We start from the raw sequence: 22,641 nt of genomic DNA on the forward strand, positions 1-22,641 counted from the left end.
TGGACCAGACAGGACTGGCAAAAAGTACTCTTCACTGACGAGTTGTGGTTTTGTCTCACCAGGGGTGATGGTCGGATTCGCGTTTATCGTCGAAGGAATGAGCGTTACACTGAGGCATGTACTCTGGAGCGGGATCGATTGGGAGGTGGAGGGTCCGTCATGGTCTGGGGCGGTGTGTCACAGCATCATCGGACCGAGCTTGTTGTAATTGCAGGCAATCTCAACGCTGTGTGGAATAGGGACATCCTCCTCCCTCATGTGGTACCCTTCCTGCAGGTTCACCCTGACATGACCCTCCAGCATGTCAATGCCACCAGCCATACTGCTTGTTCTGGGACCTGTTGGATCGGAGGGTGAGGGCTAGGGCCATTCCCTCCAGAAATGTCTGGGAACTTGCAGGTGCCTTGCTGGAAGAGTGGGGTAACATCTCACAGCAAGAACGGGCAAATCTGGTGCAGTCCATGAGGAGGAGATTCACTGCAGTACTTAATGCAGCTGGTGGCCACACCAGATACTGACTGTTACAGATACTGACTGTTAATTTTGACCCCCCCTTTGTTCATGGACACATTATTAAATTTCTGTTAGTCACATGTCTGTGGAACTTGTTCAGTTTATGTCTCAGTTGTTGAATCTTGTTATGTTCATACAAATATTTACACATGTTAAGTTTGATGAAAATAAACGCAGTTGACAGTGAGAGGACATTTATTTTTTGCTGAGTTTATATACCACTGTTCCATAAAATTAAAATCACCACCCTATTAACTCTTCTTCAGCAAAATCTCCTACACCCAGGTACTTCTCTGCAGCTGCCACCTACACTCATTAAAACACACTACCCCATTCCACTACTTTGACCCTATCTGTCTTCCAACGGCCTTGGAAGACGGGACACAATGCCTCAATACACACTATAACTCTTCTGAAGTCAAATATTGTATACCCAAATATGTCTCTGCAGCTGCCACCACAATATCTACACTGTGATTTACATTCCATTTCTGCAGTACAGTTGATAACCATTGCTGTGAATGCTAAGAAGCCAACCTTACAGAAGCATAAATCATTTGTTGCCCTATCCCTCTGTGCTGGTGTAACGGATGTGAAACGGCTAGCTTAGTTAGCGGTGCGGCTAAATAGCGTTTCAATCGGTGACATCACTTGCTCTGAGACCTTGAAGTAGTTGTTCCCCTTGCTCTGCAAGGGCCGTGGCTTTTGTGGAGCGATGGGTAACGATGCTTCGAGGGTGACTGTTGTTGATGTGTGCAGAGGGTCCCTGGGTCGCGCCCGGGTATGGGCGAAGAGACGGTCTAAAGTTATACTGTTACACTAGCACAAATCTACTACTCACTGGGATCCTCGCAGGATCACTCACCCTTGACCCATCCTCCTCCACATTCTTCACTGACATTCATAGGACACCCTCTTTCTGCAGTGGTCTGACTCTGGCCACTTCAACTGGCCACTCTCGCACTGGACACTTCCGATCCCCAGCAACATGAGCACCCCTACAGTTGACACACACAACTTTATTCACAGAATCTACACAATTCTCTGTCCCATGCACACTTCCCACATCTTGGAATCTGCCTCCTGCTGCAACATGACCATAAACGTTGTTCTATCAAAATAAATGATCTACCCTAACATGCTTTTGTCTGGTACAGACGCTGACTCAAAAGCACTGACAATGACACCTCTGTTTCACCACGCTCCCCACCCGGTCTGCTTCACATCAAATGGTGGGCGTCAAAAACATCAGGAATGTTCAACTTCAATTGCTCCACCTCCGCACTTAACGCTACCCCAGAAATCGCCGCTTTCAATGGTAACCTTTTCCTATGACCAAAGCAAGAAACACAGGTCTCCCTCTGGTCAGAAGAAACACAAACATATCACAAAGTCCACTACAGGTTAGAGAAAGTGTTTTACCATAGTACAAGTAATAAAACTATTGTGGATAGATTATGTTATATAAAGACATTCTCACAGAGAGGCGAATGCAGTTTCAGGTTTGGCTTTGCCTCAAATACTATCCGCTGGAGCCAAAATTACCCCTGTGAGTCTGTAACAATAATTACACATCGGCAGGGCTGCTGAGGTAGTGAGGCTGCTCTGGGGGGCAGATCATACCATGCTGTAGCCTATTCATAGACCCTAGATAACTATCTTCTGTCCGGGGGAGTTTTGTTAAGAGCCCAGAGGCTCGGCCCGAACATTAACACGCATCGCTTGCGGTAGTTTTGTAAACACAAGTACCTTGTCTTTCATATCAGCGATAAATTATTTTCTAAAATCAGAAGGATAAATTACTAGAACGTTTATAAGGTTAGGGTTCCCACATGGCCATATTTCCATGTGACAAGAGCATGTTGTAGTTAATTAGCTTGTTAATCGTGTACACATGTTGACTGCAGTGGCTAGCCAAAAATAATTTGTTTGAAAGTTGGATCATCTTATCCTTTGAGCCTTTAAAAGTGTTCTTAAACTATGATTTTCAGCATTCAAAGCAACTGTTTTGAGCCAGGAAATGTGAATCCAAATATAGGCAGTGAACATTGAATGGGTAATTCAACGCTTATACACAAAGTGATTCAGGAACATTAGCTAATAATGCTAGTAGTAGGTCAGATGGTTAGCTAACCAGTGTAAAATTTTGTAAAAATACTACTTAAGTAATATTTGGGGATATCTGTACTTTACTATTTGTATTTTTGAAAACTTTTACTTTTACTTTACTACATTCCTAAAGAAAAGTATGTACTTTTTACTCCATACATTTTCCTTGACACCCAAAAGTACTCATTCAATTTTGAATGCCTAGCAAATATATTTTTTTAACGGTTTGCTTAATATAAGTAATTTGAGATTATTTATACTTTTAATACTTAAGTATATTTGAGCAATTACATGTACTTTTGATACTTAAGTATATTTCAAATTAAATATGTGGGTGACCTACTCCTTTACTTGAATCATTTTCTATTAATGTACTTTTTCCACCACTGTAACGTTAGTTAATTAACTAGCTATAAACAAACGCCAAAACTAGCTAGTGTATAACCCCAGATTGAACAATAAGAACATATTTGGTGTAACGTTAGCTCAAACAAATCCAAAATAAATGTAATTTAGCTTCTCTCTCGTTCTCGTTTGGGCATTTTGAAATAAATTGATCACACTCTCAAGTAACATATCGAGTTTGTGATCAGAGTTAGCGTGAAGTTAAATTTATAATAGCGGCTAGATTAATTTTGATAGAAATGACTGCTCGATTTGTGGCAATCTTCATCGATTGGTGTTCTTCTTGGCCCGAATTTTACGTTCATCTTGAACGTGGAAAGTGATTGGTTCAAATTACAACACTTCTTTTAGATGATTTGTTGTTGAGATATGGGCGTGTTCAGGAATATTCACCCAAAGCAGAAAAAAACATCATGGCCGCTGCCGTAGTACGAGGCATTGGCTCTAACCTTGCTAAAAACCTTCGAGAGATTCGTCTACATTTGTGCCAGACATCGCCTGCGAGTCAAGGAGCAAGGTAATTTCTCAAACGTGACGGCAGTTATATGTTCACGGAATCGAAATGTGTTAACCAATATTAGAATTATCACCATAGCTATGTTAGGTACTTCGTTAGCGGTCACCGCGTTACTCATAACTAGCACAAGCTACTGCACTGCCAGACAGGCGTTAACGTTACATGTGAACATAGTAGGTTAGCAAACAATTGCAATCAGCTCAACTGAAATAATTTGCAGACCATGCACCTATCTAGCTAGATACAGCGCTACAACATCCTTTATATGACGTATCTTTGTTGTCTGCTCACACTGCTATGCTTTATCTTGTCCAGGTCGCAGTTGCAAATGAGAACTTGTTCTCAACTAGCCTACCAGGTGAAATAAAAAATAAAAAAATAAATATATGATTTATCGTGATACTAATTCAACAGTATACATCTAAATGAGGCCGCTTTATCAGTCAGCTGTATTGCGCTTTCCCGTTACCAGTGAGAATTGTCTCCCTTGTTTTAATAGCTAGCTATTTCACTACTATGGAATAGTATGTGGATAGTAACTAGTATTATGAAATGGTGAAATAACTGTTTATTCCATGTTCTTCAGGGATTTTGTGGAGCAGCACTATGTGGAACTGAAGAAAGCAAACCCCACATTCCCCATCCTCATCAGGGAGTGCTCAGGTGTTCAACCTAAGCTTTGGGCAAGATATGGTGAGAGCATTGTTTCAGTAGCTAGGTGATTAACATGTTTCACTGTATGCCAATTCAACTGCAATGTTTATGGCCATGTATTCATTTGGTTCTTTCAAATGTACCTGTTTTGCAGATTTTGGTAAAGAGAGCAGTGTGGCCCTTGACAATATGAACGCTGACCAAGTGGCTAAAGCGCTGGAGACAGTTGTGAAATCAAAAGCATGACCAGTCCAGCTGCCCCGAAGACAGTGATTTGTAAATGACATGTGTATCACATCTCTATTGCTGTTTTAATAAATCTGAGTACTAACTTGTGACAAGCTGCTGCGTTGATGTGTTCATGTGAATTTCATTCCATTCGTAGGAATGTGAAGCTTGTAGGAGTGCTGATGTTTATGTGCACCCAATACTGTCAAACTCAGAAAGTTAAAGAAGCTTGTTCTATGTACCCAATGGTCTGTCCGAGACAATGCGACCAGGCTATCCGCATTGCAGTGCAAGGTTCATACACAAGTGCCTGGCAACAATGTAGTTTTATATTCATGCTATAGATAAACACTTCAGTAATTAGCTTTTGAGTAAAGAAACCAGATTAAAAGAACCATGTTCATCATTATCAATAAACGATCAGAAATGGGAGAGGAGTTAATTGTTATCTGAAATATTTCAATCCCTTTCCTTCCACAGAAAGTTCTGTGGCAGTGTTCATAGCTTAAAGACCAGAAAATAAAACTCGCAACATGCTAGATAATATCAGTACTACACTGATAATGTTCTCTAGATAGCCATGCTAAACCAAGCATATATTAATACCTAAAGCATTTTAGAATTAGGTAACTTTGCAAACCCCATCTTCGGTGTATTTGCCAACTTTCAGGCAGTGCAAATGTGTTAATTACTGTACCCAGTTCAATCAACACTTTGAATAGGATGGTATGACTATTTTGCCTTTCCATGTCAACACATGCCTGGTTTAGCAAGGTTACTACATGTATAAAATATATGGTTAAAATCTATCACAATACAGATGTTCCCTAAAACAAAGTGGGGGGGATCCTGGACCGAGTTTGGGGAAACCCTGCCCTAAAATGCATGTTTAGAACCATAAGTATGCACATGTAGAGGACAGAACTCATTGGACTTGAATGCCCGAACGCTGACTTCATGAAAAGTAGAGAACTGTATATGAAGATGGCTTGTACTAGTGAATGTACTCTCTTTACCTTTAAAGTTATAATGCAGCTGTTTTATTTTTATCTCTTATCAAATCATTTCTGGTTTAAATTAAGTACCTTACTGTGTCTCTTTTTAACCATTTTATTTTAAAACAAAAGTAGCCTCTTAGCAAAGAGTAATTTATCAAGCAAGAATTTAGCTTGGACTTTTTGCCTGCACTGGATTTGAATTATGTGTGGTGGAGCTTTCAGCACCCTGTGGCAGAAGTAATGTTAGCATCACCCAAGTGGGTGATACACAGAGTTATTGGAGAGGAGTAAGATAGCTAGTTATCTAACCATCAAGCTACTATGCCCGGAGCAAGGACATTGGAGACAGGATGGTGAGGTGAGCTGCTGAGGCTGCGGACCTGACTCTGTCACTGACTCTGACCGGCTCCCTCCTCCGTGACCATCCATGCCTGAAGTTCCTCCACCTATAATGCCATCGTAACTGCTTCAATTCGTCATTCATTCTTCCAGTCCCTAGCTTCCCTACTGTGTTACAATGTTATTGTTTTGTTATGTGCTTTGGGATACGCAATTCAGATTTTAGGTGCCATGTATACAAAATAAAACTAAACAAATCACAGAACACATTTTCTAATCTGATGTCATACCTGGCTTCTGGCTCTGTTAAATAATAGATATGTGCTAAATCAGCCCAACCAAAAAACAGACTCTTCCCGTTCAAACTTTGGTTCATGTGACTAGAAATATCTTCTCATGCTAAACCATTTCGCTATGATGGTCAATGAACCATTAATAACACATTGTCTCATTTACTCTCTGTGTGTATATCATGACAAAACCACCAGATAAATGCTGGAGCAGATGTGTGAGTTTCAGTGAGTAGAGTAAATATGAACGCTAACCGCATGGGCATAGTCTTGTGCTTTCCATGTTGGAACATGACACGTTTGCCTGTTTCCTCTTATTTTTCCTTCCACCAATGCCAACTGCTCATTCCTCTGGTCCAACCACTTTAAATATAGGAACATCTTCTAACATGAATGATCATTGGCAGATCATTGTCTGCCATTCAGTAAAAATGATATTGGATCTCAAATACCAATCTGTACTGTGATTTATTTTTGTATTCTTATCGTTATTTCAATCACATTACTACAGTACAGACAACTACAGCAACTATACCACTGAAATACACGTGTGAAAGAGAAGTAGGCTTATTCTAGTAAAGAGGAAATGCATAACCATGCATAATCAGTAACCTGTTCAATGAATGAATGCCCATTGACAACTCCCCTATTGGCTGTTACTTTGTGCCAAGGGATGGGAGGGAGGGGAAGGAAAGAAAATATTTTTCCCTCACAAATAAAATCTTACATGGGTTGACAGAAGGACTGCTAATGGCATTAAATCTCTGTCAATAAACATACAGCCAAGTAAAGTTTCATGTAATCCTGACTAATGCCAGAACAAATCCGGTGAATGTTTTGGTATTATTGCGGTCTAATAAAGTCTAACGCCCTGCTTGCTGTGAGTGTTACAACTACACCCCCTCTCAAAGCAGGTCTTTGCATTTAGGGCATTTGCACCGTATCCTGCGACTTCACACACACTTCAACCACCGAGGACGATTAATCCATCAATTCGCTAGAAAATCAATAGAGTTCACTTTCATGCTCTCTGTTTTGTTGGAACATTCCCTTTCACAAAGCTGTACAGTTTCAAAGTTGTTAATGCTGTGTCTCCTTACAAATACCTATTTCCTTTTTTCAGTGTGGGAGGAAAGGACTTTCAAGGACAAAAGGCAAACAGAACGTTTCAAAAACCTCAGTAACGAAACTATGGAAGACAGCTCTTATGAACTAAGGTTAATAATCGGGGGCACTTCCCTCTCCAGTGGAAAACGGAGAGAGAAAATCAAAGCTTCAATGGTGGAATGCTACAGAGCGGTTAAAAACCCACTGTCTGTTTCCTAATGCCCAGGTGGACCATAAATATCCAGTTGCAGCCAAGTTAAACACTAACACTGGAGCTAAAGCTAACCCCATGGCAGCAGAGACCCTCCTCTGCTCTGGGGCTGGTCAACAAGGTTATTCTGGGTACACAGGCATACTTCCTATTCAAAAAAAGGAAACCGTTGATAAAGAAAACATTTGCAGGCATAGATGTTAGTCAGGCAACGTTGGTGGATTCTTGACACTTGACATTGTGGTACTTTTTGGTGGTGGCGTCGCAGGGAAGCAGCAAAATCCTTGCTTTGTGTTGAGTGAAATCGGATGAACTTCTGGCACACTTTCGTTGCACTGTAAAGGTAATATTGTGCCTAGGGGTATAGAGGGAAGAGGGATGTACTTGTTAGGCAGTGGTGAAAAAAGTACCCAATTGTCATATTTGAGTAAAAGTAGATATACCTTAATAGAAAATGACTCAAGTGAAAGTCACCCAGTAAAATGTCTAAAAGTATTTGGTTTTAAATATACTTAAGTATCAAAAGTAAATGCAATTGCTAAACTAATACATAAATATCAAAAGTAAAAGTATAAATCATTCCAAATTCCCTATATTAATAAAGCCAGATAAGCACAATTTTTTTTTGTTACATTTATTGATAGCCAGGTGCACACTCCAACACTCAGACATAATTTACAAATGAAGTATTTGGAACATGACACATTTCCCTGTTGCCTACCACCTCCATTTCCCGCCAGATCAGAGACAGTAGTGATGACCTTCTCTTTATATATATAATGAATTGGACCATTTTCCTGTCCCGTTAAGCATTAAAAAAATGTAACTTTTGGGTGTCAAGGAAAATATATGGGGTAAAAAGTACATTATCTTCGATAGGAATGTATTGGAGTAAAAGTAAAAGTTGTCTAAAATATAAATAGTAAAGTACAGATACCCCCCAAAACAACTTAAGTAGAACTTTAAAGTATTTGACTTAAGTACTTTACATCCCTGTTGTTAGTGTTTTATTTGACAGCATGAAGCGTACCATGTGAAAACACACGTATATTGCAGGGGCCTCTAATGGTGACGGGTAAATCTGATTCTCCATCAACCTTACATATACAGTTGAAGTTGGAAGTTTACATACACCTTAGCCAAATACATTTAAACTCTTGTTTTTCACAATTCCTCACAAGTAAAAAGTCCCTGTCTTAGGTCAGTTAGGATCACCACTTTATTGTAAGAATGTGACATGTCAGAATAATAGTAGAGAGAATGATTTATTTCAGCTTTTATTTCATTCATCATATTCCCAGTGGGTCAGAAGTTTACATGCACTCAATTAGTATTGGTAGCATTGCCTTTAAATTGTTTTACTTGGGTCAAACGTTTCGGGTAGCCTTGCACAAACTTCCCACAATAAGTTGGGTGAATTTTGGCCCATTCCTCCTGACAGATCTGGTGTAACTGAGTCAGGTTTATAGGCCTCCTTGCCTATACGCCTTGCCTACACGCTGTTTCAGTTCTGTCCACAAATTGTCTATAGGATTGAGGTCCGGGCTTTGTGATGGCCACTCCAATACCTTGACTTTGTTGTCCTTAAGCCATTTTGCCACAACTTTGGAAGTATGCTTGGGGTCATTGTCCATTTGGTAGACCCATTTGCGACCAAGCTTTATCTTCCTGACTGATGTCTTGAGATGTTGCTTCAATATATCCACATAATTTCCCTTCAATATAATGCCATCTATTTTGTGAAGTGCACCAGTCCGCAACGAACCCCCAGAACTGAAGCAACGCACCCCCAGAACATGATGCTGCCACCCCCGTGCTTCACGGTTGGGATGGTGTTCTTCGGCTTGTAAGCCTCCCCTTTATTCCTCCAAACATAACGATGGTCATTATGACCAAACAGTTCTATTTCTGTTTCATCAGACCAGAGGACATTTCTCCAAAAAGTACTATCTTTGTCCCTATGTACGTTGCAAACTGTAGTCTGGCTTTTTTAATGGCGGTTTTGGAGCAGTGGCTTCTTCCTTGCTGAGCGGCCTTTCAGGTTATGTCGATATAGGACTCGTTTGACTGTGGAAATAGGTACTTTTGTACCTGTTTCCTCCAGCATCTTCACAAGGTCCTTTGCTGTTGTTCTGGGATTGATTTGCACCTTTCGCACCAAAGTACGTTCATCTCTAGGAGACAGAATGCGTCTCCTTCCTGAGCAGTATGACGGCTGCGTGGTCCCATGGTGTTTATACTTGCATACTATTATTTGTACAGATGAACGTGGTACCTTCAGGCATTTGGAAATTGCTTCCAAGGATGAACCAGACTTTTGGAGGTCTACCATTTTTTGTAGAGACTTGTGGAGGTCTTGGCTGATTTATTTGGATTTCCCATGATGTCAAGCAAAGTGTGAAGGTAGGCCTTGAAATACATCCACAGGTACACCTCCAATTGACTCAAATGATGTCACCTAAGCCCATCAGAAGCTTCTAAAGCCATGACATCATTTTCTGGAATTTTCCAAGCTGTTTAAAGCCACAGTCAGCTTAGTGTATGTCAACTTCTGACCCACTGTAAATAATTATTGGAAAAATTACTTGTGTCATGCACAAAGTAGATGTCCTAACCGACTTGCCAAAATTATAGTTTGTTTACAAGAAATTTGTGGAGTGGTTGAAAAACAAGTTTTAATGACTCCAACCTAAGTGCATGTAAACTTCCGAATTCAACTGTACCTTCTCTTTGTAGCCGCATCCTAGCCGAGGGCATGGAGTCTATAAAGGGATATGTAATGCAGTGCGAGATTACTGCACACATAGACTGATTAGGAGGTAGGTGTCCTGTTTCATGATTCTCTCCTCTAAAGGGCATGGTCCCTCACAAAACCTCTGGAATAGAGCAGTAGCCACAGCATAAGCCTATGTGTAGGTGGACTGAAGCCTACCTACTCCCATTCTGACATTAAATAATAGAGTTACTATCATGTCATGAAAATATCAACTATGTCGTAGAACTTTTGAAATGCAGCTCCTTAAATAACACGGGCATGCTTGAGCACAAGAAAGGCCTAATTGTGGTATGTTCACTGTAGCCTACTCCCATTCTAACTGTAATAATAGAGCGATTCTACCCGTAATCCGAGATGTTTGATTTATGTTCGTTTCAAAAAAAACTTATAGCATAAGAAAACTGCATTTTTTTCAATGCAGGGTCTAGACAACTTTCCTTGAAATGAGCCGCACCGGGCTTTTCTTGAAGCAGGGGCAGAGGGTGGGTCAATGAAGGGGTCTTGTTTCATGTTCGGTGATGAGACGCGGGCGGAGTTAACAACAACCACTGAGAGGAGAAATAGTGGAAAAGATAGGCTAATGTAGGCTACTGTAAATATCAAACCATACTTGGCCGGCCAGTGTTTAGTGGGGACTAGGGAATGGTTATCAGCGTGCCTGGAAACGATGCAACTTTATAATGTGCAGTAGTAGCTTTCAAAGTTTAGAGGTCAAGTTTACAGAAGAGAAGCTTGGACGTTGTAAACGCAGAAGACCGTCATGATGACGAATGAGAATCTGCGGCAGAAACAATGTTTCCACTCTGCATCCTAGGATCATCAATTACGCGCGTGTGTATACGTATTATTTCAAGAATGTGTGTAATGCAAAAAGATAAACCAGAGACTAGAGTGCGAGTACCCTAACGGATCTGTCCAAGTGCACTCTAAAATCAGTAAAAATGCACGCAGTTACCAGCCTCTCAATGGTCAGTTTGCTAAGTTTTGGCTACCTATCCATGGACTGGATCAAGCCGAATCAAGTGGAGGAGCACACTCAAAACGATGCCTCTATTACGTTTGAGCCTAAGCAACCACCACACATTATATTCATACTGACGGATGACCAAGGCTTCAATGACATAGGTTATCACAACCCGGACATTCGGACTCCAACTCTGGACAAACTGGCCGCGGAGGGGGTGAAGCTGGAGAATTACTATGTTCAACCTATCTGCACTCCGTCACGCAGTCAGTTGATCACGGGCAGGTAAGCATAAAAGCCTCACCATCAGCATCAGGCGTTTTGACACGGATATCCTTAAACATATGCTTGTAATTGGTTCTCTTGATCACAGATTAAACATAACACGTATTGTTTTATGTAGGCAACATGATCGGCAATGACAGTGTACAGCCAGGTGAGTAATTACAAGTGTAGAGAAACCACAAAACGTTATAATGCATCATCTCCTGATCAAGATGCTGGTTGCGTTTGGTGATAAATATGTGCATGCATGGTACAAGGCATTCCTTTGTTAGCCAACTTGTGTTCCCCTTAGGGCCTCAGAGTCCCTAAAAAATCTGTTGTTCTGCCCCTGAACAAGGCAGTTAACCCACTGTTCCTAGGCTGTCACTGTAAATAAGAATTTGTTCTTAACTGACTTGCCTAGTTAAATAGGTTAAAGGTTAAAGGTTAAAAACAAAATAAGAAGAAAAGGCTGAACAGTGCAGTGCCCTAACATATGTAGAGTACTTTGAAATGTCTCATCCAGCACTGAAAACAACTGTTAAATGTTTGCACTGATGCTGTGTCCCTTGAGCTGACTCATCCAGAGCAACCACAACATTTACTGGAAGTACTACTGCTGGCATCGACAGTATGTCATAACAGATGAGTTAGATGATCATTCATAAAGTTAGGAATTCTCAGCGAATGAAGGCGAGTTGGGAAAGCTAAACAACATTGGTTCATTTTCCCACAGACATTGAACAGAGATTGAATACATCTACAGTAGAGGTCAGGGATACTGTCATTTGCCAAATAGTCACTTATTCTACTATAACTTACCAGGAAAGAGCTGTAAACTGTTGGGGAAGATCAATGCTGTAGTAGATACCTCTGTTTCTACCCAGGGCACATGAGCAGAAACATCTGCTGTTGAGAGCAACGTGGAGAGCTGCAGGATGAGGCCAGTATTGTGAAACAATGGATGAGGGCTGCTAAAGACTGGATAAACACAACCATATGAGCGCCCGGGTAGGAAAATAATTGAAAGGGAACGACACGAATGCTTAGATGGAGTCCTTGCCTCCTCAAAGTTAATTTGTCTGAAACACACACGGGCTATATTCCCTCTATCATTAGTACTCAGAGTAGGTTATACCTTGCCTCCTCAAAGTTAATTTGTCTGAAACACACACGGGCTATATTCCCTCTATCATTAGTACTCAGAGTAGGTTATACCTTGCCTCCTCAAAGTTAATTTGTCTGAAACACACACGGGCTATATTCCCTCTATCATTAGTACTCAGAGTAGGTTATACCTTGCCTCCTCAAAGTTAATTTGTCTGAAACACACACGGGCTATATTCCCTCTATCATTAGTACTCAGAGTAGGTTATACCTTGCCTCCTCAAAGTTAATTTGTCTGAAACACACACGGGCTATATTCCCTCTATCATTAGTACTCAGAGTAGGTTATACCTTGCCTCCTCAAAGTTAATTTGTCTGAAACACACACGGGCTATATTCCCTCTATCATTAGTACTCAGAGTAGGTTATACCTTGCCTCCTCAAAGTTAATTTGTCTGAAACACACACGGGCTATATTCCCTCTATCATTAGTACTCAGAGTAGGTTATACCTTGCCTCCTCAAAGTTAATTTGTCTGAAACACACACGGGCTATATTCCCTCTATCATTAGTACTCAGAGTAGGTTATACCTTGCCTCCTCAAAGTTAATTTGTCTGAAACACACACGGGCTATATTCCCTCTATCATTAGTACTCAGAGTAGGTTATACCTTGCCTCCTCAAAGTTAATTTGTCTGAAACACACACGGGCTATATTCCCTCTATCATTAGTACTCAGAGTAGGTTATACCTTGCCTCCTCAAAGTTAATTTGTCTGAAACACACACGGGCTATATTCCCTCTATCATTAGTACTCAGAGTAGGTTATACCTTGCCTCCTCAAAGTTAATTTGTCTGAAACACACACGGGCTATATTCCCTCTATCATTAGTACTCAGAGTAGGTTATACCTTGCCTCCTCAAAGTTAATTTGTCTGAAACACACACGGGCTATATTCCCTCTATCATTAGTACTCAGAGTAGGTTATACCTTGCCTCCTCAAAGTTAATTTGTCTGAAACACACACGGGCTATATTCCCTCTATCATGAGTACTCAGAGTAGGTTATACCTTGCCTCCTCAAAGTTAATTTGTCTGAAACACACACGGGCTATATTCCCTCTATCATTAGTACTCAGAGTAGGTTATACCTTGCCTCCTCAAAGTTAATTTGTCTGAAACACACACGGGCTATATTCCCTCTATCATTAGTACTCAGAGTAGGTTATACCTTGCCTCCTCAAAGTTAATTTGTCTGAAACACACACGGGCTATATTCCCTCTATCATTAGTACTCAGAGTAGGTTATACCTTGCCTCCTCAAAGTTAATTTGTCTGAAACACACACGGGCTATATTCCCTCTATCATTAGTACTCAGAGTAGGTTATACCTTGCCTCCTCAAAGTTAATTTGTCTGAAACACACACGGGCTATATTCCCTCTATCATTAGTACTCAGAGTAGGTTATACCTTGCCTCCTCAAAGTTAATTTGTCTGAAACACACACGGGCTATATTCCCTCTATCATTAGTACTCAGAGTAGGTTATACCTTGCCTCCTCAAAGTTAATTTGTCTGAAACACACACGGGCTATATTCCCTCTATCATTAGTACTCAGAGTAGGTTATACCTTGCCTCCTCAAAGTTAATTTGTCTGAAACACACACGGGCTATATTCCCTCTATCATTAGTACTCAGAGTAGGTTATACCTTGCCTCCTCAAAGTTAATTTGTCTGAAACACACACGGGCTATATTCCCTCTATCATTAGTACTCAGAGTAGGTTATACCTTGCCTCCTCAAAGTTAATTTGTCTGAAACACACACGGGCTATATTCCCTCTATCATTAGTACTCAGAGTAGGTTATACATTAGTACTCAGGTTATACCTGTTGATATGTCCTAACATCTCTTAAAGTTCACAGCTTGGGGGAGGTCTTATCAGGACAATGTACGTTTGTGGAAACATTTTGTGTGTGTGTGTGTGTGCGTGTGTGTGTGTGGGTGTGTGGTTCCTTTCTAGGTTTCTTCCTAGGTTTTGGCCTTTTTAGGGAGTTTTTCCTAGCCAACGTGCTTCAACACCTGCATTGCTTGCTGTTTGGGGTTTTAGACTGGGTTTCTGTACAGCACTTTGAGATATCAGCCGATATTTATTTGATATTTATTTGATTTGTGTGTGTGTGTGTGTGTGTGCGTGCATGCGTGCGTGTAATGGGGTTGGTTGGTAGCCTGTCACTAGAGGATCTCTCGCAGAAAGACACAGTTCACCCCAGTGTTTCTAAGAAGAATTGAATGAGCTGTTTTCTCTCCAGCAACTCTCAGCTAATGAACAACCCACAGGGGGGGGGGGGGGGGGGGGGCAGGACAGGACAGGAGCAAGACAGTTGTTTTTTTGGGCTGAGGAGTGAGGACATGACACACTCCCTATGTGCCTGAAAGAGATGTGGACGGAAGGCCAAGGCCTAATAGACACCATCCTATTGGCTGTTATTAAAGCTGTGAGGAAGGGAGAGAGAGGGAGAGTCGAGCCATAGACTGTTTCTGTATAGGTGTGTGCATATCTGCACTGTGTCACCCATTACATGAACTCTCGGTGGACTCTCTCTCACCACATGCTCATTTGGACTTTGGTGTGGGTCGTGGGAGGAAGGGACTTGGTCTGAAGGAAGTGGAGTGCGTCTGCTTACTGCAGTGTAGACCACCCAAATATCAGACCACGCTAAGAAACTGGGTGGGTGGCCAGACAAATGTTATAGAGGGACAAGGTGCAAGTGTTTTCATGTGGTACAGTGTAACTGTAGTACTACACAGTAATACAAATAGGTACATGTTCAGGACTGATGAAAACTTCAATATCTCTTTTACCTAGAATGTTTTGGTATTTCTGTTAGTGGCCGCAGCACCTTTTCAACGTCAGCCATTGTGGGGTTTACTATAGTTCAATAGGGGGATATACTCGTTCTTCTGATTCCTGCAACATTCCTTTGCTCTCTCACCTATATCCTTGTAAAGTATCCCAACAGTACCCTTCTCCTTCCCTGGTGGGTGACAAGCTGTTGTACACTTCTGAAAACAGATGCTAATGTTTAGAAGAGTTTCCTTCAAGACTAATTGACTTAATGAATTGCCTTTTATGTCTTGAAAGCTGCACTCAGACTGTAAAACAAGCTTTGCCAACCACCTAGTCATTTAATGGTTGGTAGATCACAGCCTACTTATCTGTGTGGAAAGTGTATCTTCAATAAGAGTGTTCTCAGCATCATGACTCTATTTATCAGCTCCAGCGTTGAATGGGTTTATTTTACACAATGAATGAAGATGAATATTGGACATTATTTCTCCCTACACAGATACCAGATCCACACAGGCCTCCAGCACTCTATCATCCGGCCTCGCCAGCCCAACTGCCTCCCTCTGGATATGACCACGCTCCCACAGCGGCTGCAGGAAGCGGGCTACGCTACTCACATGGTGGGCAAATGGCACCTTGGCTTCTACAGGAAGGAGTGTCTGCCCACGCGCCGTGGCTTCCACAGCTACTTTGGCTCTCTGACGGGCAGTGTGGACTACTACACGTATGGCTCCTGTGACGGACCAGGCCTGTGTGGCTACGACCTCCACGAGGGTGAAACCGTGGCCTGGGGCCGTGGAGGCAAGTTCTCCACCCACCTCTACACGCAGAGGGTACGCAAGATTCTATCCACTCACGATCCGTCCCGCCAGCCCCTGTTCATGTTCCTCTCCCTCCAGGCTGTCCACACGCCCCTCCAGTCACCCAAGGCCTACATCTACCCCTACCGCGGGATGGGGAACGTAGCCAGAAGAAAGTACGCAGCCATGGTGTCCATCGTCGACGAGGCTGTGCGCAATGTCACCTACGCTCTGCGCAAGTACGGCTACTACCGCAACAGTGTGCTCATCTTCTCCACTGACAACGGTGCCCAGCCGTTCACTGGGGGGAGTAACTGGCCCCTGCGAGGGCGTAAGGGGACCTACTGGGAGGGAGGGGTCCGTGGGGTGGGCTTCGTACACAGCCCCCTGCTGCGTCACAAGCGGAGGGTTTCCAAGGCCCTCTTGCACATCACTGATTGGTACCCAACCCTGGTTGGTCTGGCTGGGGGTAACGTGTCACAGACTGAGGGTCTTGACGGCTACAATGTATGGCCAACTATCAGTGAGGGCAGGGAGTCCCCACGCCTGGAGATCCTCCATAACATTGACCCACTCCACCGGCGCTCTGGCCTGGCGTCTGGGTCTGGACAGGAGGCCCAGCATGTGTGGGACACCTCGGTCCAAGCTGCCATCCGGGTGGGGGACTGGAAGCTGCTAACAGGGGACCCGGGCCATGGAGACTGGGTCCCACCACAGGTACTGGCCAACTTCCCAGGCAGCTGGTGGAACCTGGAGCGGAACACTGAGGGAACAGGGAAGTCTGTGTGGCTCTTTAACATCACAGGAGACCCCTATGAACGCAGTGACATGGCTGTGCAGAGGCCTGATGTGGTCAAACAGCTGTTAGCACGTCTGGCCTACTACAACCGCACTGCCGTCCCTGTTAGGTTCCCCACCGACGATCCCCGGGCCAATCCAGACCGCAACGGGGGGGCCTGGGTACCCTGGGTCGGGGGGGACGAGGATGAGCCGAAATGGAACGGGGTTTATAAGAAAGGGAGGAATAAAAAGAAGAAGAAATGCAAGCTGTGCAAACTGAGATCCTTTTTCAAGAAACTGAATACAAGGATAATGTCCAATAGAATATGAGGTGGGAAAGTCAATGACACTCAGTCACAAGTAGCCTATACATTTTACACTGCAAGAGTAATCTGAGCCAGCAAACACGTTGTGTGTGTGTGACAATGGAAAATGATGTTTACTATACTGCATCTCTTTGAGTGTGCTGTCATATGTGTTTTGGATGTAGGACTATTGGGTTCTGTTGTGTTTATTACATGTCCAATTTGATCCACTTGTAGTGCGGAGCTAAGTGAATTCAACATGTTTATGTTGACCTACTCACTTGGGGTTATTTCAGCAGTAGTGACATGAACTGACCTGTTTTTCTTTTCTATATTTTTGAAAATATCTAAGTAAAGAAACAACTGTTTTAATTCAACAGAAGCTAATGGGTGATTCCTCGTGAACAAAACAAGCCCATGATTTTGGGGACTTTCATATCATTTAATCGATAGAAGAGTCCTTCGGAGGAAGGATTGTTGACATGTATTTGACATTTGTATCTTTTTTGGCCTTACCTGGGCCTCCTTTTAAAGCTGTGATCCGCGATAGGCAAAACAGAGCCATTGGCCGCACCAAGCGCATTTGTTTTGTAAAAAAAACATTTGTAAATCAAATCAAATGTATTTATATAGCCCTTTGTCCATCAGCTGATATCTCAAAGTGCTGTACAGAAACCCAGGATGCAGGTGTTGAAGCACGTTGGCTAGGAAAAACTCCCTAGAAAGGCCAAAACCTCGGAAGAAACCTAGAGAGGAACCAGGCTATGTGGGGTGGCCAGTCCTCTTCTGGCTGTGCCGGGTGGAGATTATAACAGAACATGGCCAAGATGTTCAAATGTTCATAAATGACCAGCATGGTAAAATAATAGGTCAAGAAAAGGTAGCACGTCCGGTGAACACGTCGGGATTCCATAGCCGCAGGCAGAACAGTTGAAACTGGAGCAGCAGCACGGCCAGGTGGACTGGGGACAGCAAGGAGTCATCATGCCAGGTAGTCCTGAGGCATGGGCCTACGGCTCAGGTCCTCCGAGAGAGAGAGAACGAAAGAGAATTAGAGGAAGCATACTTAAATTCACACAGGACACCGGATAAGACAGGAGAAGTACTCCAGATATAAGAAACTGACCCTAGCCCCCCGACACATAAACTACTGCAGCATAAATACTGGAGGCTGAGACAGGAGGGGTCAGGAGATACTGTGGCCCCATCCGATGATACCCCCAGACAGGGCCAAACAGGAAGGATATAAGTAGTACATTCTATACTTTTCTATCGCGTGTGCAATGTTGTGCTGATGTCTGAGGGAAAAAACAGTGTTCCCTGTTTAAAAACTTCTTTGCTATTGGAATATTGCAAATGGACAAATGGACAACCGTTACCGATTGCAGATTTAAGACGTGATAGTGTTTTACAGCTTTCTCTGTAATATGAGTAGTATTTGGAGTTAAATAATAATTGTCTTACATTAAAGCATTTTGTAAAATATAGACATGTAAAATGTACCATTTTTGATTTGGCAAATGTTTCTATTGTTGAACATAATATATTCAATGGGCATATCTAAGTTCCAGAGTAGGATCTTTGCTAGTTTTAAAGTAATGGTCCATTTTAAAGAGAAATATGTGCATGTTAGGCAGGTTTCCATTGAAGTTTATACTACAAAGCAAAAGCTATGTCGCAAATAACACTGCAACATGTGTAATGGAAACTGCAGCAATAGAATAAATGTTCTAAAGATCAACTAAATGTTTATCCATTTGACATTTGGTGGGTTTTTTTCTTTAGTTTTTCTTTGTTTATTGATGATTGCCGAATAATTTCGAAGGTACGTGGGGCATGGTGATGTCATCACATAACTACAGTGCCTTCAGGAATGATTCATCACATCCCTTGACTTTAAAAAATAAATAAAAATTGTTAAAGCCTGAATTTAAAATGGATTAAATGTAGATTTGTTTTGTCACTGGCCTGCACACAACACCCCATAATGTCAAAGTGGAATTATGTGTTGTGTCACTGGCCTGCACACAACACCCCATAATGTCAAAGTGGAATTATGTGTTTCTAGATGTTTACAAATAAAGGAAAAATAAAATCCCGAAATGTCTTGAGTCAATACGTAATCCTACCCCTTTGTTATGGCAAACTATATACGTTCAAGAGTAAACATTCACATAAGTTGCATGTACTCCCTCTGTGTGCAATAGTGTTTAACAGGTTTTTTTAATGACTAGCTCATCTCTGTAACCCACACAAACAATTATCTGTAAGGTCCCTCAGCCAAGCAGTGAATTTCAAATACAGATTCAACCACAACGACCACTGAGGTTTTCCAGCGTCTAGCAAATAAGGGCACCTACTGTTTTGTTACATGGGTAAAAATATATATCCGTTTGACCATGGTAAAGTTATTAATTACACTTCATATTGCTGTATCAATACACCCAGTCACTACAAAGACACAGGCATCCTTCCTAACTCAATTGCCAGAGGTAGGAAACCGCTCAGGGATTTCACCATGAGGCCAATGGTGACTTTAAAACAGTTACTGTAACAGTTTTCTGGTGAAAGAGAGGCGGACCAAAATGCAGCGTGGTTAGTTTTGTACATCTTTAATAAAGATGAAAATACAACAATCTACAAAACAAGAAACGTGAAAAAACCAAAACAGTCCCATCTGGTGCCACAAACACAAAGACAGGAACAAACACCCACAAAACCCAACACCAAACAGTCCCATCTGGTGCCACAAACACAAAGACAGGAACAATCACCCACAAAACCCAACACCAAACAGTCCCATCTGGTGCCACAAACACAGAGACAGGAACAAACACCCACAAAACCCAACACCAAACAGTCCCATCTGGTGCCACAAACACAGAGACAGGAACAAACACCCACAAAACCCAACACCAAACAGTCCCATCTGGTGCCACAAACACAGAGACAGGAACAAACACCCACAAAACCCAACACCAAACAGTCCCATCTGGTGCCACAAACACAGAGACAGGAACAATCACCCACAAAACCCAATACAAAACAGTCCTATCTGGTGCCACAAACACAGAGACAGGAACAAACACCCACAAAACCCAACACAAAACAGTCCTATCTGGTGCCACAAACACAAAGACAGGAACAAACACCCACAAAACCCAACACCAAACAGTCCTATCTGGTGCCACAAACACAAAGACAGGAACAAACACCCACAAAACCCAACACCAAACAGTCCTATCTGGTGCCACAAACACAAAGACAGGAACAATCACCCACAAAACCCAACACAAAACAGGCTACCTAAATATGGTTCCCAATCAGAGACAATGACTAACACCTGCCTCTGATTGAGAACCATATCAGGCCAAACATAGAAATAGACAAACCAGACACACAACATAGAATGCCCACCCAGCTCACGTCCTGACCAACACTAAAACAAGGAAAACACACAAGAACGATGGTCAGAACGTGACAGTTACAGAGTTGAACTGTTATAGGAGAGAAGTTAGATGCTTCAACAACATTGTAGTTACTCCACAATACTAACCTAGTTGAAAGAGTGAAAAGAAGGAAGCCTGTACAGAATTAAAATATTCGAAAACATGCATTCTGTTTGCAACAAGGCACTAAAGTAATACTGCAAAATAAATGGTCTTGAATACAGGTGTTATGTCTGGGGCAAATCCAATACAACACTTACTGAGTACCACTCTCCATATTTTCAAGCATAGTGGTGGTTGCATCATGTTATGGGTATGCTTGTAATTGTTAAGTGGGGAGTTTTTTCAGGATACAGAAGAAATGTAATGGAGCTAAGCACAGGCAAAATCCTAGGGTAAAACCTGACTCGGTCTGCTTCCACTCGACACTGGGAGATGAATTCACCTTTCAGCAGGACAATAACCTAAAATACAAGGCCAAATCTACACTGGAGTTGCTTAACAACAAGACAGTGAATATTCCTGAGTGGTCTGGTTGCAGTTTTGCCTTAAATTGGCTTGAAAATCTATGGCAAGACTTGAAAATGGCTGTTTAGCAATGATCAACAACCAATTTGACAGAGCTTAAAGAATTTTGAAAAGGATAATTGGCAAATATTGAACTTTCCAAGTGTGCAAAGCTCTTAGACAATTACCCAGAAAGACTCCCCGCTGTAATCACTGCCAAAGGTGATTCTAATACGAATTGAGTCAGGGGTGTGAATACTTATGTAAATGAGATATTTCTGTATTTCATTTTCAAGAAATGTGCAAATATTTCAAACAACACGTTGAAACTTTTTCTTTAATGGGTATTGTGTGTAGATGTGTGATTTAATCCATGTTGATTTCAGGGTGTAATACAACAAAATGTGGAATAAGTCAAGGGGTAGGAATACTACCTGAAGGCACTGAATAAAGCTCAACTCCACATATGTAACTGCTTGCTAAATCTATCTTTCAACTATATATATATAAAAAACCGTTTCTTTGCAGGACAAGGATCGTCTTGACTTTCAAGAATGCCACAATTGCTTCGCTTGCTTTCCTGGTTGGCTGGATGCAAGTTATAACATCCAATTATTTCCGATATACAGGAGTGCAAGTCTCACCTTGGCAAGGACCTTGGCAATAGGCTCATTTGACACATGAGAAGTATTAGAATACGGCACATATTAGTCTACTCTTGCATTCTGTCCATGCTGACGTGTGTGTGCTACCAGAGACATGAAACAAATAGGTGGGAAGGCATACAGGCTGTCGCAAATTGGATCATTTGTCTATAAGTAGCAGAGATCCACTCCAGAACGTTGATATGCATGTAGAGTGTATTATGGTCAACAATATATTGAAGTATTAGCCAGATACATTTTAAAATCATTTTTTCAATACTTTTAAATGTTTGTAAGAAAATACTACGCATATCACAGAGCAAGTGGTGAAGCTTCATATGAGACCCTTGTCTGCTTTGTAGCACCTACAGAGGAAACATTATGGAGTCTGAAAGGACTTAACAGACATTTAGGTCAGGCCAAAATATCACAAACATTCCAACTTGAATTCATTATTTCCCAATTATGCTTTAAGATACAAATGTCAAATATATGTCAACAATCCTTCCTTCAAAAGGACTCTTCTCTGGATAACCTTTTGTGAATATCCACAAAATCATGTGTTGTTCTAGTTTTCACACTAATGTCATATTCCTCTTCACTTCTTTGTGAAACCCACAGACATCCTCACCTTGACAACAGACACAGACCATTGGTCGCTTCTTAATTCAAGGCACTTCCTTGAATGTACTGTATATCATCCTACACCAGCTGATAGGCCAAACTGGTCTCATAGACTAGACGTAACATATTAAATGTCAATCCGGGACACTGAAATTAGTATGATATGTTACGTTTGGCATGGTTAAATAAAACAGATGG

The 22,641-nt window shown here is 41.9% G+C and overlaps 2 protein-coding genes across 2 annotated transcripts; both read left to right on the forward strand.

The window, feature by feature from the left end:
• The first annotated feature begins 3,410 nt into the window (after positions 1–3,410).
• LOC109872948 (NADH dehydrogenase [ubiquinone] 1 alpha subcomplex subunit 2) lies at positions 3,411–4,539 on the forward strand. The gene is made up of 3 exons (XM_020464381.2): positions 3,411–3,544; positions 4,131–4,237; positions 4,353–4,539. Exons 1-3 carry the CDS (start codon positions 3,441–3,443, stop codon positions 4,442–4,444), a joined length of 303 nt encoding a protein of 100 aa, XP_020319970.1. The 5' UTR covers positions 3,411–3,440; the 3' UTR covers positions 4,445–4,539.
• A 6,133-nt stretch (positions 4,540–10,672) lies between these two features.
• On the forward strand, positions 10,673–19,316 carry LOC109872427 (arylsulfatase I). The gene is made up of 2 exons (XM_020463623.2): positions 10,673–11,396; positions 15,834–19,316. The coding sequence occupies exons 1-2, from the start codon at positions 11,089–11,091 to the stop codon at positions 17,242–17,244; spliced, it is 1,719 nt and encodes a 572-aa protein (XP_020319212.1). The 5' UTR covers positions 10,673–11,088; the 3' UTR covers positions 17,245–19,316.
• The last annotated feature ends 3,325 nt before the right edge of the window (positions 19,317–22,641 follow it).

The sequence above is a fragment of the Oncorhynchus kisutch genome, linkage group LG28, assembly GCF_002021735.2.
Source record: "Oncorhynchus kisutch isolate 150728-3 linkage group LG28, Okis_V2, whole genome shotgun sequence".
In the NCBI taxonomy this organism is placed as follows: Eukaryota; Metazoa; Chordata; class Actinopteri; order Salmoniformes; family Salmonidae; genus Oncorhynchus; species Oncorhynchus kisutch.

What these genes read in the sequence shown, in the direction of transcription:
- LOC109872948 (XM_020464381.2), top strand. Translation starts at nt 3,441, where the DNA reads ATGGCCGCTGCCGTAGTACGAGGCATTGGCTCTAACCTTGCTAAAAAC. An exon ending in CCTGCGAGTCAAGGAGCAAG is followed by an intron (nt 3,545 to 4,130) that starts GTAATTTCTCAA and finishes CATGTTCTTCAG; the next exon opens with GGATTTTGTGGAGCAGCACT. An exon ending in TAAGCTTTGGGCAAGATATG is followed by an intron (nt 4,238 to 4,352) that starts GTGAGAGCATTG and finishes CCTGTTTTGCAG; the next exon opens with ATTTTGGTAAAGAGAGCAGT.
- LOC109872427 (XM_020463623.2), top strand. Translation starts at nt 11,089, where the DNA reads ATGCACGCAGTTACCAGCCTCTCAATGGTCAGTTTGCTAAGTTTTGGC. An exon ending in AGTCAGTTGATCACGGGCAG is followed by an intron (nt 11,397 to 15,833) that starts GTAAGCATAAAA and finishes CTCCCTACACAG; the next exon opens with ATACCAGATCCACACAGGCC.